The 13,847-nt window shown below is 57.9% G+C and overlaps 1 protein-coding gene across 1 annotated transcript in view; it reads left to right on the top strand.

Moving 5' to 3' along the window:
* Positions 1-11,890, top strand: part of NOTCH1 (notch 1) — a 43,813-nt gene extending 31,923 nt beyond the window's left edge. The window contains exons 21-34 of the mRNA XM_003794850.3: positions 35-219; positions 747-879; positions 1,156-1,413; positions 1,507-1,619; positions 2,182-2,753; positions 2,891-3,319; positions 4,332-4,480; positions 5,157-5,373; positions 5,486-5,573; positions 5,646-5,811; positions 6,352-6,647; positions 7,699-7,846; positions 7,942-8,039; positions 9,249-11,890. Coding sequence (XP_003794898.1) covers positions 35-219; positions 747-879; positions 1,156-1,413; positions 1,507-1,619; positions 2,182-2,753; positions 2,891-3,319; positions 4,332-4,480; positions 5,157-5,373; positions 5,486-5,573; positions 5,646-5,811; positions 6,352-6,647; positions 7,699-7,846; positions 7,942-8,039; positions 9,249-10,724 — 4,328 coding nt within the window. The 3' untranslated portion in view covers positions 10,725-11,890. The remainder of the gene's footprint in view (positions 1-34; positions 220-746; positions 880-1,155; positions 1,414-1,506; positions 1,620-2,181; positions 2,754-2,890; positions 3,320-4,331; positions 4,481-5,156; positions 5,374-5,485; positions 5,574-5,645; positions 5,812-6,351; positions 6,648-7,698; positions 7,847-7,941; positions 8,040-9,248) is intronic.
* Positions 11,891-13,847: the final 1,957 nt, after the last annotated feature.

Raw genomic sequence — 13,847 nt, 5'->3', positions numbered from 1 at the left:
CCCACTGCATCTTCCCTCTGACCCCACACTGTAGGTGTTGACATTGCCCACCTATGCCAGCATGGAGGCCTCTGTGTGAACGAGGGCAACACACATCACTGCCGCTGCCAGGCAGGGTACACAGGCAGCTACTGCGAGGACCTGGTAGACGAGTGCCTGCCCAGCCCCTGCCAGAATGGGGCTACCTGTACAGACTACCTGGGTGGCTACTCCTGCAAGGTGGGGGCCTGTCCCGGGGTGGGAGGGGAGGCGTGTGGCATGAGTGTCACTGCGCACCAGGCTGGGGACTAGGAACTGGCATGGCAGAGAGGACTAAACCCTCTGTACCTTTCAGTCCCATAAGGGAGGGCCAGGGCAATCAGGGAGGACTTCCTGGAGGAAGCAGCAAATGGGGAGCCCAAAAGAGGGAGAAAGGCTAAGAAGAGGGATGGAATTTCCTTTTCCCTGGATTGCATCTGGGCTGGGCTGATACCCATGCTGGGGCCCTCACCTTGGTCTTATGGGGCAGGGTCCAGATTCTCCTACCGACACCCCAGGTGGTGACTCACCTCACTGAGGTCCTGGCCAGGGTCTACAGTGTTGGGGTCTTCCTCCAGGTCTGCTAGGTGTGAGGGACCTCAGGCTTCACTGGACACAAGGGCAGTTCGTGTGGCCCTGCCAGCCTGTCTGGTTGGGGGTGGGAGTGGAGTATTATGTTCTGGCCCCTCATGAGCCACGGCCCTGCCTCTCACTCTGTCCCTGTGCAGTGTGTGGCTGGCTACCACGGGGTGAACTGCTCTGAGGAGGTCAACGAGTGTCTGTCACACCCCTGCCAGAATGGGGGCACTTGCCTCGACCTCATCAACACCTACAAGTGCTCCTGCCCCCGGGGCACACAGGGTAAGGACTGCCATGTGGACGGCTGGGGTCCAGGGGCCTAGGGAAGTGGGCAAGTCAGGTGCCCTGTGACCAGCAGAAGCACCCAGAACCTGCCAGAAATTCCATTTTGCTTTGTGGGGCCAGGAACAGAGGCCTTGCTAGCAGGGAAGGCCCCAGAGAGGGGTCCTGGCGGGAAGTGTGGCTCAGTGGGCCTGCCCTGGGCATCTGCATGTCCTAGTCCTTGCTGCTTTGGGGCCTGGATGTGCACGGGTCCCTGATGCCGCCTGGGCCCTGCAGGGGTACACTGTGAGATCAATGTGGACGACTGCAGCCCCCCTGTTGACCCCGTCTCACGGAGCCCTAAGTGCTTCAACAACGGCACCTGTGTGGACCAGGTGGGCGGCTATAGCTGCACCTGCCCTCCAGGCTTCGTGGGTGAGCGCTGCGAGGGAGATGTCAATGAGTGCTTATCCAACCCTTGTGATGCCCGCGGCACCCAGAACTGCGTGCAGCGTGTCAACGACTTCCACTGCGAGTGCCGTGCCGGCCACACTGGTGGGTGCAGTGGGCAGCCGGGTGGCCGGGTGTTGGGAAGGTGGATGGGCGTGGTTGCAGGGCAACTGCTTCACTGCCCTGTGTTTCCCACAGGGCGCCGCTGCGAGTCGGTCATCAATGGCTGCAGAGGCAAGCCCTGCCAGAATGGGGGCACCTGCGCGGTGGCTTCCAACACCGCCCGCGGGTTCATCTGCAGATGCCCTGCGGTAGGTGCCATGGCGGGCAGGGGCGGGAGGTGCAGTGTGGGCCCAAAAGTGTCCGGCCCCACGCCCTCCCTTGGTGTAGCTTAGCCCTGGGTTCTGGGGCCCTTAGGCGGAGGCTAGGATTGAGCCTCTGGGCCTTCATCTTCATCATTCCTCTGAGGCTCTTTTTATAGTTTTAGTACATTTTTTATAATAGTTTTACAAAAAAAGTCAACAGAAACATACCCTTGCCCAGTTCCCTGCCTTGACATATGCTAAGCATTCATTGACACTTGGTGAGGCAGCTTTGATGCACTGTAAGCAACTTCAGCCTTCACTGTGCCCACATTCCTCACCCTTGGCCTCGTAATTCTGTGAGTTTAGGCTGATGACTGATGACACGATGTCTCGCTGTTCCCTGGTCCCCAGTGCTCCACTTCTTTGTCTCCAATTTCTGAACCCCTGGGACCCCCTGACCCCTTTGCCATCAGGAGACAGTTCTTTTTTAGGGATTTTTCTGCTAGAGGAAAGGGGCTCGGGGTGCCAGCCCACCCTGACTGCCTGCCCTACCTTCCCTCCCTTGCAGGGCTTCGAGGGTGCCACGTGTGAGAACGATGCACGTGCCTGTGGCGGCCTGCGCTGCCTGCATGGCGGCACATGCATCTCGGGCCCGAGGAGCCCCACCTGCCTGTGTCTGGGCCCCTTCACTGGCCCTGAGTGCCAGTTCCCGGCCAGCAGTCCCTGCCTGAATGGCAACCCCTGCTACAACCAGGGCAGCTGCGAGCCCATCCCCGAGAGCCCCTTCTACCGCTGCCTGTGCCCTGCCAAGTTCAACGGGCTCTTGTGTCACATCCTGGACTACAGCTTCGGGGGTGGCGCTGGGCGTGACATCCCCCCACCACAGATCGAGGAGGCCTGCAAGCTCCCTGAATGCCAGGAGGATGCCGGTGACAAGGTCTGCAACCCGCAATGCAACAACCACGCATGCGGCTGGGACGGCGGCGACTGCTCCCTTAACTTCAACGACCCCTGGAAGAACTGCACGCAGTCGCTGCAATGCTGGCTGTACTTCAGTGATGGCCGCTGCGACCCCCAGTGCAACTCGGCCGGCTGCCTCTTTGATGGCTTCGACTGCCAGCGTGCAGAGGGCCAGTGCAAGTAAGGGCACTATCCCCTCAGGCCAGAGGAGGGTCCTGAGCTGGGGCCAACGGGGGCAGGGTGTCCCCACGACCCCTGGGGCAGCTTCTGGGCCCCCATAGGGGCCTGGCGGGTCTCAGCATGCTCTGCCTCCGCAGCCCCCTGTACGACCAATACTGCAAGGACCATTTCAGCGACGGGCACTGCGACCAGGGTTGCAACAGCGCTGAGTGCGAGTGGGACGGGCTGGACTGCGCGGAGCATGTGCCCGAGCGCCTAGCGGCTGGCACGCTGGTCGTGGTGGTGCTCACGCCGCCAGAGCAGCTGCGTAACAACTCTCTGCATTTCCTGCGGGAGCTCAGCCGAGTGCTGCACACCAACGTGGTCTTCAAGCGGGACGCCCATGGCCGGCTCATGATCTTCCCCTACTATGGCCGTGAGGAGGAACTGCGCAAGCACCCCGTAAAGCGTGCGGCCGGGGGCTGGGCCGCCCCCAGCACCCTACTTGGCCAGGCGACTGCCTCACTGTTCCCCGGAGGTGGGGGTGTGCGCCGGCGCAGGGAGCTGGACCCCATGGACATCCGCGGGTAAGTGATGGTGTCTTCCCTGACTCATGCGGCCGCCCTGGGGTGGGCCGGACTCTGCACTGTATAGTAAAGGACCCCAGGGCTGTAGGGGTGAGGAAGGGGGTGGGGCTCTGCCAGCTCTGTGCCATGCAGCACCCCCCCCCATCTTCCCCAGTGTGTGGAGGCTTCACTCCATCACCCAGTGGGCAGCTTAGAGCATCTGCTGGGTGCTGGGGAATGAGCTAGTAAAGCCCAGCCCTTCTGGGCTCCCGCGGGCTGGCAGATCCACCCTGGATGAGAAGAACCCGACTCAGCAACCATATCTGCCTTGTTTGGGCTCGAGAGGAAGCCAGTCAGGGGTCCTGGGGAGGGCACCTAGCTGGACCTTGGGGCCTGAGTGAGGGCAGAGTTGGGAGGGGTGTCCCTAGGGTCAGGGGACCACAGGCAGAAGGAGCTCACATGTGCAGCTGTCCCACAAGACTCCACCACTCCCACGTAAGCCACGTGGCCAGGTTGGTTGTACCCGTGGTGTGCCCTGACCTGGCTTGCCAGTCAACAATCTTGCTGGCTTAGGACAGCCCTGCAGTCGGGAGTGTGTCATTGTGCCAGGGCTGGGTTTGGATCCTGCTCACAAGGAGGCTGGGCCCTTGAAGCAGGTGTCCTGGCTGGTGGGAGAACCCCCAGTCTCTGGGCCTGTCATGGTGTGTCCCGCCCCCAACATGTCAGCACTTCTGCCAGCTTGGGGACAGCTCCTGGGAGAGAACAGGGCTCCCGAGGACATTCTCTGTCCTTCTGGAAAAGGTGTGTTCCTGACACCTAGGTGTGTCGGAGAGGGTAGGGGGCTGGGAGAGCACTCTGAAAGAGTCTGTGATGAGCATCAGGTTTCACTGGCTGGGCTGCAGGGGATTGTCCCCCTACAGGTAGGTGTCATCAGACCCACCTCCCCCCCTCCTGACCCCATCGGGGGCTAGAGGTGGTCCCTGGCAGGTGGGAGAAGAAGGCTGCTGGTCCCAGCCTAGCCTGTGTGTCCTAGGTCCATTGTCTACCTGGAGATTGACAACCGGCAGTGTGTCCAGTCCTCCTCGCAGTGTTTCCAGAGTGCCACCGATGTGGCTGCGTTCCTGGGGGCGCTCGCCTCGCTGGGCAGCCTCAACATCCCCTATAAGATCGAGGCCGTGCAGAGTGAGTGTGGCTCCCACCAGCTCCCCCAGCCCTGCGACCCAGTGTACCTGCCAGGGGCTGAATCCCTCTGTTCCCCCAAATTGTTTTGGGTTTGAGTGCCAGTTGCCACCCATGGGTGTGTTTCTTGCTGTCCAGAGCTCAGGTGTAGCCTCCCCAGCTGTGGGCAGCTGCTGGAGGGAAACCCAGAGGATGAGCACACTTGCCAGAAAGTGGGAGCTTTTTCCTCTGCCCACCTCTTCCCCCTGGTTTTTCTTTGTTGGGTATTATTTCAAAATCATTACAGCTTTTTTTTTTTTTTAAAGAAAAAAGAGAGAGAGAAGAATTGATCGGTGTCATGTGAAGTGTTGAAGTTTGTGTCTTGAAAATCCCCCTAAATCCTTTGTCTTAACAGCTCAATGCGAGTGCAGTGATTTGAAGTTGGCTAATCCTTCTCCCTTAAAGGAGAAAAAAGTAAAAGCCGTCTCCAGATAGCTGGCTGGTGCAGGAGAGAATTTAGCAATAGTTTGCAATTCTGATTAATCGCGTAGAAAATGACCTTATTTTGGGGGGCGGGATGGAGGAGAGTGGGTGAGCCGTTGCCCGACCACAGAGCCTGTCCGCTGCCCCCTGGCCACCGGTCTGCTATATAACCACTGCCTGATGTCTGGGCTCTGGCCCCTGGCCCTTGTGCCCGCAGGTGAGACCGTGGAGCCGCCGGCGCCCGCGCAGCTGCATTTGATGTACGTAGTGGCGGCCGCCTTTGTGCTCCTCTTCTTCGTGGGTTGTGGGGTACTGCTGTCCCGGAAGCGGCGACGGCAGCATGGCCAGCTCTGGTTCCCTGAGGGCTTCAAGGTGTCTGAGGCCAGCAAGAAGAAGCGGCGAGAGCCCCTGGGCGAGGACTCTGTGGGCTTGAAGTGAGTGGAAGCTGCCTCCTGCCAGGCACCCTCCCTGGGGGTCCTCCCCTTCCTGGCCCAGGGCCTGGCACCTGCACCCTGCTCAGCCGGGCTTCCCACCCTTCCTCCCCAGGCCCCTGAAGAACACCTCCGACAGGGCCCTCATGGATGACAACCAGAACGAGTGGGGAGATGAGGACCTGGAGACGAGGAAGTTCCGGGTGAGTCCTATGGCCCCAGACCTCAGGGTGCCTGCTGCGGCCCAAGCTGACGTACCTCTCTGCCCCACTTAGTTCGAGGAGCCAGTGGCTCTCCCTGAGCTGGATGACCAGACAGACCACCGGCAGTGGACTCAGCAGCACCTGGATGCGGCCGACCTGCGTGTGTCTGCCATGGCCCCCACACCGCCCCAGGGCGAGGCCCACACGGACTGCATGGACGTGAACGTCCGCGGGCCGGGTATGGGCACCACCTGCCACCGCCCTTCATGGCTGGGGGTCTCCATTGGGGGCACAGGTGTCTAGCAGCCTGGGCTGCTCTGACCAGACCCTAAAGGCCAGGGGGCAGGTGCTCAGTCCTCGGGGTTGTCCCTGCTCAGATGACGGGGAGACCCCCAATAGCCCACCTTTTTTCCACCCTCCCCTGGGGCTACACTCAGGCTCTGTCTGCCCTGTAAATGATTGTTGTCTCCTGAAATGCTGCTTTGGGGCAGCTGAAGTGCGGATTTTCTAATGTCGTGTTTCTCGCCTTGCCTCTCTCTTGGGTGGGATTTGGCATAGAAACTTGGCAGGACAGGAAGCAAAGCCATTGAGGTCTCATTGCTGTCCAGTAAGTTGGCAGCTGGGCTTGGCTATTTCCCTTGAGAAGTTCCTGGGGGCTTCAGTGGCCCTCTGTGGGCGGCTCTGTGCAGGAGCCCCTGTGTACTGGGTGGCAGCCCACACAGTGTCCCCTTGAGCTCAGGCTGTCCTCCTGACTGAGCCCCACCTGCCCTGCCCACAGATGGCTTCACGCCACTCATGATCGCCTCCTGCAGTGGGGGCGGCCTGGAGACGGGCAACAGCGAGGAGGAGGAGGATGCACCGGCTGTCATCTCGGACTTCATCTACCAGGGGGCCAGTCTACACAACCAGACTGACCGCACCGGCGAGACTGCCTTGCACCTGGCCGCCCGCTACTCACGCTCCGATGCTGCCAAGCGCCTACTGGAGGCCAGCGCCGACGCCAACATCCAGGACAACATGGGGCGTACCCCACTGCACGCTGCCGTGTCTGCGGATGCACAGGGTGTTTTCCAGGTAGGTGGCGCTTGCCTGTGCCTGTCCACAGTGTCCCGGCCACCTGACCTCCTTAATGCCACTAGCTAGTCTTGGGGCAGAAACTGGGCTTACTTAGCCTTAGGGACCTGACCTCAAGCACAGCTGAGGCAGATGCAGCTGGGGCCTTTGAAGGAGGGGTGCACTGAGTGGGTGTCAGGCCCACCTGGTCTCACTGAAGCCAGGCTGGGAGATTCCCCACTCCTACCCATAACAGGCTTGGGGTGCCCCAGTTCCACTGCTCAGCCCCTGGCTCCCTAGCCCTCCCTCTCAGCCTGGCCTCTGGCATAGCCTGTGGTGGTGAGAAGGAGGCTTACAGGCTGCTACTTGCTGCCTGTAAATCTGGGGTTCTGGTCTGCAGGGAGCTCGTGTCAAGGGTGGATTTATCCATCTGGATTCTGGGTCTCCAGGGCTCGTCTAGCAGTCGCCACACTGCAGGTCCCACAGTCTAGGAAGCCACAGGCAGGTGCAGGTGCTACACAGACCCGGGGTCAGCCCCAAATTTAAGTTTAATAGTTTCATACCTCTAGTGATATGTTGGCATCCTGCAGAAATAAGAAATTGAGATTAGCCACAAAGGGAAAGTCAAAAGTAGCCCCCAGGGGCAGGCCCTGTGTGTGTGTGCCTAGGACCTCTCTGGACAGCCTTTCCCACACAACTAAGACTTGAATTCCCATGTGTTCTGCAAGTATCTGGCCAACACCACACATGGGTTGGTGCTGTCTGTTTTCAGCCACCAGCAGAGACCACCTCCCCACCAGACTGTGTAATGCCTGGACCCCTCTGTTCTAGAGTAGTCATGGAAGCCAGAACCACACTGATGATCAGGTGAGGCCACACATGGTCCCAAGGGGCTGGTCTGTGAGCAGCGTGGCCTCTTGCAGGTGTGGCACATCGTTTCCCAGGCTGGCAGGTCTCAGAAGGAGTCTCGTCTGTGTCAGGGAGGCAGTGGAGCTCACAGTTTGTGTATTGGTTCTGGGCCAGATGCATTGGGTTCACATGTGCCAAGCTTGCGTCCCTCCCTATCTCCCAGATCCTGATCAGGAACCGGGCAACAGACCTGGATGCGCGCATGCATGATGGCACAACACCGCTGATCCTGGCCGCCCGCCTGGCCGTGGAGGGCATGCTGGAAGACCTCATCAACTCACACGCCGACGTCAATGCCGTGGATGACCTGGGTGAGCCATGAGGCTGCCCAGCCTGCAGGGCGGGGAGGATTGCGGCTGCTGTGTGGTCTGCCCTGGACCCACCTTGTCTGTTTCCCCCCATGCAGGCAAGTCAGCACTGCACTGGGCTGCCGCTGTGAACAATGTGGACGCTGCCATTGTGCTCCTGAAGAATGGGGCCAACAAGGACATGCAGAACAACAAGGTGAGCCCAGAGCCCCTTGACAAGGGGCTTCACTTAGCGCTTTACCCCCTCTTGTTTACAGAGGCTCCCACACGCAGGGCTGCCTGCTGGGGTCACAGTGTATGGAGTGGGAGCTGAGCCCTTTCTTCACTCCTGCCCATCCCCTTGTATTGAGCCAGGGTCTGTCCTGCCTGGGTGAGGGGACGTAGGAGGTGTTGGGCACCAGGTGTCCATAGGGGGCCTGTGACCTGATGGGGAAGAAGGGTAGGAAGGAGGGAAACCGAGCCCCAGGACTCCAGAGCAGCTGGCCACAGGGTATCCAGGTGGCAGGAGACTTCTCAGTCCCTGGTCCATGGTCAGTATTCTCATGTGTGTGTTGCACCTGTATCACAGAGAGACTGGGAAAGGAGTGTGGACCCCGGGTAGCTCAGTGCTATCTGGTCAGGGAGCTTCCTCCCTATCATGATGCAGTTCGGGGACCCCCATGTCCCTAGAATTGCTGTAGTGATTTTTGGTCTATGCATTTTCTGTTTGTTTTTGTTTTGAGACAGAGTCTCACTTTGTCACCCTGGGTAGAATGCCGTGATGTCATAGCTCACAGCAACCTCAAACTCTTGGGGTCAAGTGATTCTCTTGCCTCAGCCTCCCGATTAGCTGGGACTCCGGGCACCTGCCACAATGCCTGGGTATTTTTGGAGACAGAGTCTCATTCATGCTCAGGCTGGTCTTGAACTCCTGAACTCCAACTATCTGCCCACCTCAGCTTCCCAAAGTGCTAGGATTATAGGTGTGAGCTGCCGTGGTCTGTGCATTTTCGTGGGGAGAGGGAAGAGGGCCACAGTTTGTCAGGTTTTCAGTAGGGCATGTTAACATCCTCTCCTCTTAAAGTAGCCACATTTGGAATAGGGAATCTCACAGACCTCCCTGAGAGGGTCTTAGGAGATGCGTGTAAGGTTTTAACGTTTTTTTAAAAGTGGACTGGCCAGGCACAGTGGCTCATGCCTGTAATCCTAGCACTCTGGGAGGCTGAGATGGGTGGATTGCCTTGAGCTTACAAGTTGGAGACAGCCTGAGCAAGAGTGAGACCCTGTCTCTAAAAGTGAACCAAGCCATGCATTCCAGGATGCTGGGGTGGAGTCACCATCAGCTTCCAGACCATGAGCCTCTGGTAACAAAGCACTCGGACCAGCCCCAGGGTCCCCCTTACCTGCCCATGCCTGTGTCCCCTAGGAGGAGACTCCTCTGTTCCTGGCTGCCCGAGAGGGCAGCTACGAGACCGCCAAGGTCCTTCTGGACCATTTTGCCAATCGAGACATCACCGACCACATGGACCGCCTACCGCGGGATATTGCGCAGGAGCGGATGCACCATGACATCGTGCGGCTGCTGGATGAGCACAACCTGGTGCGCAGCCCCCCGCTGCATGGCGCCGGCCTGGGGCCCGCCCCAACCCTCTCACCCCCGCTGTGCTCACCCAATGGCTACCTGGGCAACCTCAAGCCCTCCATGCAGGGCAAGAAGGCCCGGAAGCCCAGCACCAAAGGTCTGGTCTGTGGTGGCAAAGAGGCCAAGGACCTCAAGGCACGGAGGAAGAAGTCTCAGGACGGCAAGGGCTGCCTGCTGGACAGCTCCAGCATGCTGTCACCTGTGGACTCCCTGGAGTCACCCCATGGCTACTTGTCAGATGTGGCCTCACCGCCCCTCCTGCCCTCTCCGTTCCAGCAGTCTCCATCCATGCCTCTCAACCACCTGCCTGGCATGCCAGACACCCACTTGGGTGTTGGCCACCTGAACGTGGCAGCCAAGCCAGAGATGGCAGCTCTAGGTACAGGCGGCCGGCTGGCCTTTGAGGCTGGCCCCCCACGCCTCTCACACCTGCCTGTGGCCTCTGGTACCAGCTCGATCCTGGGCTCCGCCAACAGTGGAGGGGCCATGAATTTCAGTGTGGGTGGGGCTGCCAGCTTGAATGGCCAGTGCGAGTGGCTGTCCAGGCTGCAGAACGGCATGGTGCCCAGCCAGTACAACCCACTGCGAGGGAGTGTGGCGCCCAGCACCCTAAGCGCACAGGGCCCCAGCCTCCAGCACAGCCTGATGGGCCCACTGCCCAGCGGCCTGGCCGCCAACACCCTGACCCAGATGATGAGCTACCAGGGTCTGCCCAGCACGCGGCTGGCCACCCAGCCCCACCTGGGGCAGACCCCACAAGTGCAGCAGCAGAACTTACAGATGCAGCAGCAGAACCTGCAACCGCCAAACATCCAGCAGCAGCAGCAGAACCTGCAGCCACATCTTGGGGTGGGCTCAGCGGCCGGCAGCCACCTGGGCCGGAGCTTCCTGGGTGGGGAGCCGAGCCAGGCAGACGTGCAGTCACTGGGCCCTGGCAGCCTGACAGTGCACACTGTCCTGCCCCCGGAGGGCCTGGCCCCACCCACTTCACTGCCGTCCTCCCTGGCCCCGCCCATGACCACAGCGCAGTTTCTGACGCCCCCCTCACAGCATAGCTATTCCTCCTCGCCCGTGGACAACACCCCCAGCCACCAGCTGCAGGTGCCTGAGCACCCTTTCCTCACTCCGTCCCCTGAGTCCCCTGACCAGTGGTCCAGCTCATCCCCGCATTCCAACGTCTCCGACTGGTCTGAGGGTGTTTCTAGCCCACCCACCAGCATGCAGTCCCAGGTCGCCCACATTCCGGAGGCCTTCAAGTAGACAGCTGCAGGTGCGACCAGCTCCCTTTCCCAAGCCCTGCTGGGCGTCTCTATGTGCTCTGTGGACACCGGAGCCAGTCTAAGGAGCCTTTTTAAGAAAACATGTTTTTATACAAAATAAGAGAACAAGAATTAAAAAAAAATTTTTTTAGTATTTATTTATGTACTTTTATTTTACACAGAAACACTGCCTTTTTATTTATATGTACTGTTTTGTATGGCTCCAAGAAAATAAACTAGTTCTTATGATTTTTCTAGTTAGTATAAAGATTCTTATGTGTTTGTAAAATATAAACAAAGATTCATGATTTATAAATGCCATTTATTTATTACTTACTTTCATAATCCAAAAAGAAATGATGTTGGAGAAGGGAGGTTTGAATAAGCATCAGCCAAAAAGCTCCAGGGTGCCCAGCCTGCTGCCCTCCCTCCCCAGCGCCTACCTCCCCCATGCCGGCCCAGCACCTCCCCCAGTGTCACCTGTGTTCTTCGTGAAGACACCTCCAGAGACAGACAAAAGGGGCAGATCCACACATTAGGCCTGTGGATTAACTGGCATAAAGTAGGAAACTTAAGTAAAATGATGGTGTTCAGATATTTTGGTGTTTTTCTGATCATGTGTTTCAAGCATGCTTTTTAAAATGTGTTCTTGGGGTACACCCAGAGTTCATTCCATGGTACCAGTCATGAATCTTTGTTTTGGGTTCTCTATTACGTAGTTACCCCTTGTCCTCTAAGTATCATGTATATGAACAGCTCAGACGTGGATCCTCAGGACGCCCGCAGGGGGATCCTACCCTTTGCTCGGGAAAGACTCTGCCTAGGCCAGCCCTGCTGGAGGCCACAGCATGCCAGCCTGAAGGGCATCCTGCAGGTTCAGCAGAGCCTGGGTCCAGACTCACGGGCCCAACTACTCAGGGCTCCTGTTTCTCTAGGAGACGTGGCAGAGCGACTTACGTGGAGGTTCTAGAAAGTCATAGGCTGTGTCCTTAGTTCTTCCAGTGGCTGCGGTCAGAGAGGCAGGGAGCCTGCTCTCAAGCACCCTGCTTATGTGGGGGTGTGTGCTGGGAGGGGGAGCAGACCCTTGTGATGTCAAGTATAAGCCTGTGGCAGAATAAATGTCTGTAAATAAATTTTTAACAGTGGATTTTGTTTAAAAAATCTAAATGAACGAGTCTGTCATGTGTTGTGTGATGAGGGGTGTCAGAAGGTGGCTCAGCTCTGCGCCACCCAGGAGCACCTGCCACCTCAGGGCAGCTTCTCCTGGTTTTGGGGGGGGGGGGTCAGCGACATCATCCCTAGTGGGTGTGACCAGACACACAGGTGTTGAGTCTTACTATGTTTTATAAAATAGAGTGTAGTTTACAGAAAAAGGAATTTTTTTTAAAAAGTTAGCTACATGCAAAACTAGATAATGAAAATGATGTATTTTCATCTTTTTTGTTAACTGATTTGCAATAAAAATGATGCAGATGGTCATTTAGATTTTGCTAAGGCTGTTGCCTTTGGCTCACTTTCTAGAAGGGAAGGAGGGAAGACTGTTTTGCTCAGAGGTACCCAGGTCTTTGGGACCTTTCTGAAGGGAGAGTGATGGAGAGGCTGCCTGGTCCTGTCCCACAATGTCAGGGACCACACTGTCCCAAGTCCCATGAGTATCTGCAGCCTGCCTGGGCCAGACCCTGTGAATGGAAATGGGGACATGGCAATGGGGAGAAGGGAGTTTATGGCCTTATCTGAAGTGACTTTGATTCTGGGGTGACAGCTCAAGATACCTGGGAATAAGTCTGCCCTCCCAGCAGCTCAGGGCTCTTCTGTCCCTCTTGGCCACATGCAGCCTGGAGGTGGCCTGCAGGGAGCCCTGCAGCAGGCTAGGTGGGCATAGGCAGGGGCCTTACCACAGTGGCCTAGCCCCCTGTGGGGCTGGAGACTAGTTAGGAACTCAGCCCCCTAGTGTGAGGGAAAGGGAGCCTCAGAAGCCTCTGATAGGACAGCCCAGGGCATGGGGGAGTAAGTCTGGAAGCTTTCATGAACCAAAGGGGGCACCTGGCTGAGCAGGGCATAGTAGTGTGGCCCTATGGCCCGGACAGCAGGAACCGCCAGCCTGACAGCTGTCAGCCAAGCACAGGGGTGGGCGTCCCCCTCCACCTGGCCCTCTGCCATCAGGGCAGGCCAGCAGCTTCAAACCAGAGTGACGGGGAATCTCTGGTACCCCTTTCAACCGCATAGTGCCACCTGCCTCAGGCCTGGCCTATCCAAGGACAAATCTGAGCCCAAAATATCTCCACCGTGTGTTCCATTTCTTCTGGACACTAAGAAATGTGAGGAAGAGCCTACAGCAAGGAGGATTACGCCTGGGCTACAGCAAGCAGCCTAACTGGGCCAGTGCTGTCCAGAGAACACCCAGCACCTGAAATCCCACCCTAGGTATCTATCTAAAGGAAATGAGGACAAGAACTGCAGTACTTGCACCCCGCACTCTCCATGGCATCATTCACAACAGTTGAAAGCAAAGGTCTGCACACTGATGAGCAGGTAACTGAAATGTGGTCTGTGCACATCACAGTGGTGAAGCTCAGGTGGCCAGATGCCCTGAGTGTGTCTCCACATACTTCTGGATGAGTATAACATTTCATCCATGGGCCGAGTACAGTAGGTGGCCTTCCACACGTGGGTGGACCTTGCCCCCAAAACTGAAGGCCTGGATAGAACAAAAGAGCCAAATGTGAGGGACGGCCTGACTACTTGCGCTGGGCCATCAGCCTCTACCTGCCTTTGGACTTGGACCAAAATGTTGGCTCTTTTGGGTCTCAAGCCAGCTGGCCTTCAACTGGTGCTCACGTCAGGCCCCCTGCTTGCTGGCTGCGGAGAATGGGCTCATCGGCCCCACAACTGCCCTGCAATGATCTTTCTCTCCCCCATGGATCCTACTGCTTCCAAGTCTCTGGAGAAACCTGAGCCAGGCACTGAAGCATCATTCTGCACCAACATGCAGCACAGTGGGGGCGAGCCTTGAGATGTTACCATCAGTGAAACAAGCTAACGCAGGCATCATTCTGTTTGTGAAACATCAGTGATTAAATCCCCAGGGACAGCGGGCAGCTTGGGAGTTCCCAGGGCAGGGCCA

Source organism: Otolemur garnettii, unplaced genomic scaffold (assembly GCF_000181295.1).
Source record: "Otolemur garnettii isolate 467f Iridium unplaced genomic scaffold, OtoGar3 scaffold00087, whole genome shotgun sequence".
In the NCBI taxonomy this organism is placed as follows: Eukaryota; Metazoa; Chordata; class Mammalia; order Primates; family Galagidae; genus Otolemur; species Otolemur garnettii.
This window is presented reverse-complemented; position numbering and strand designations above follow the sequence as displayed.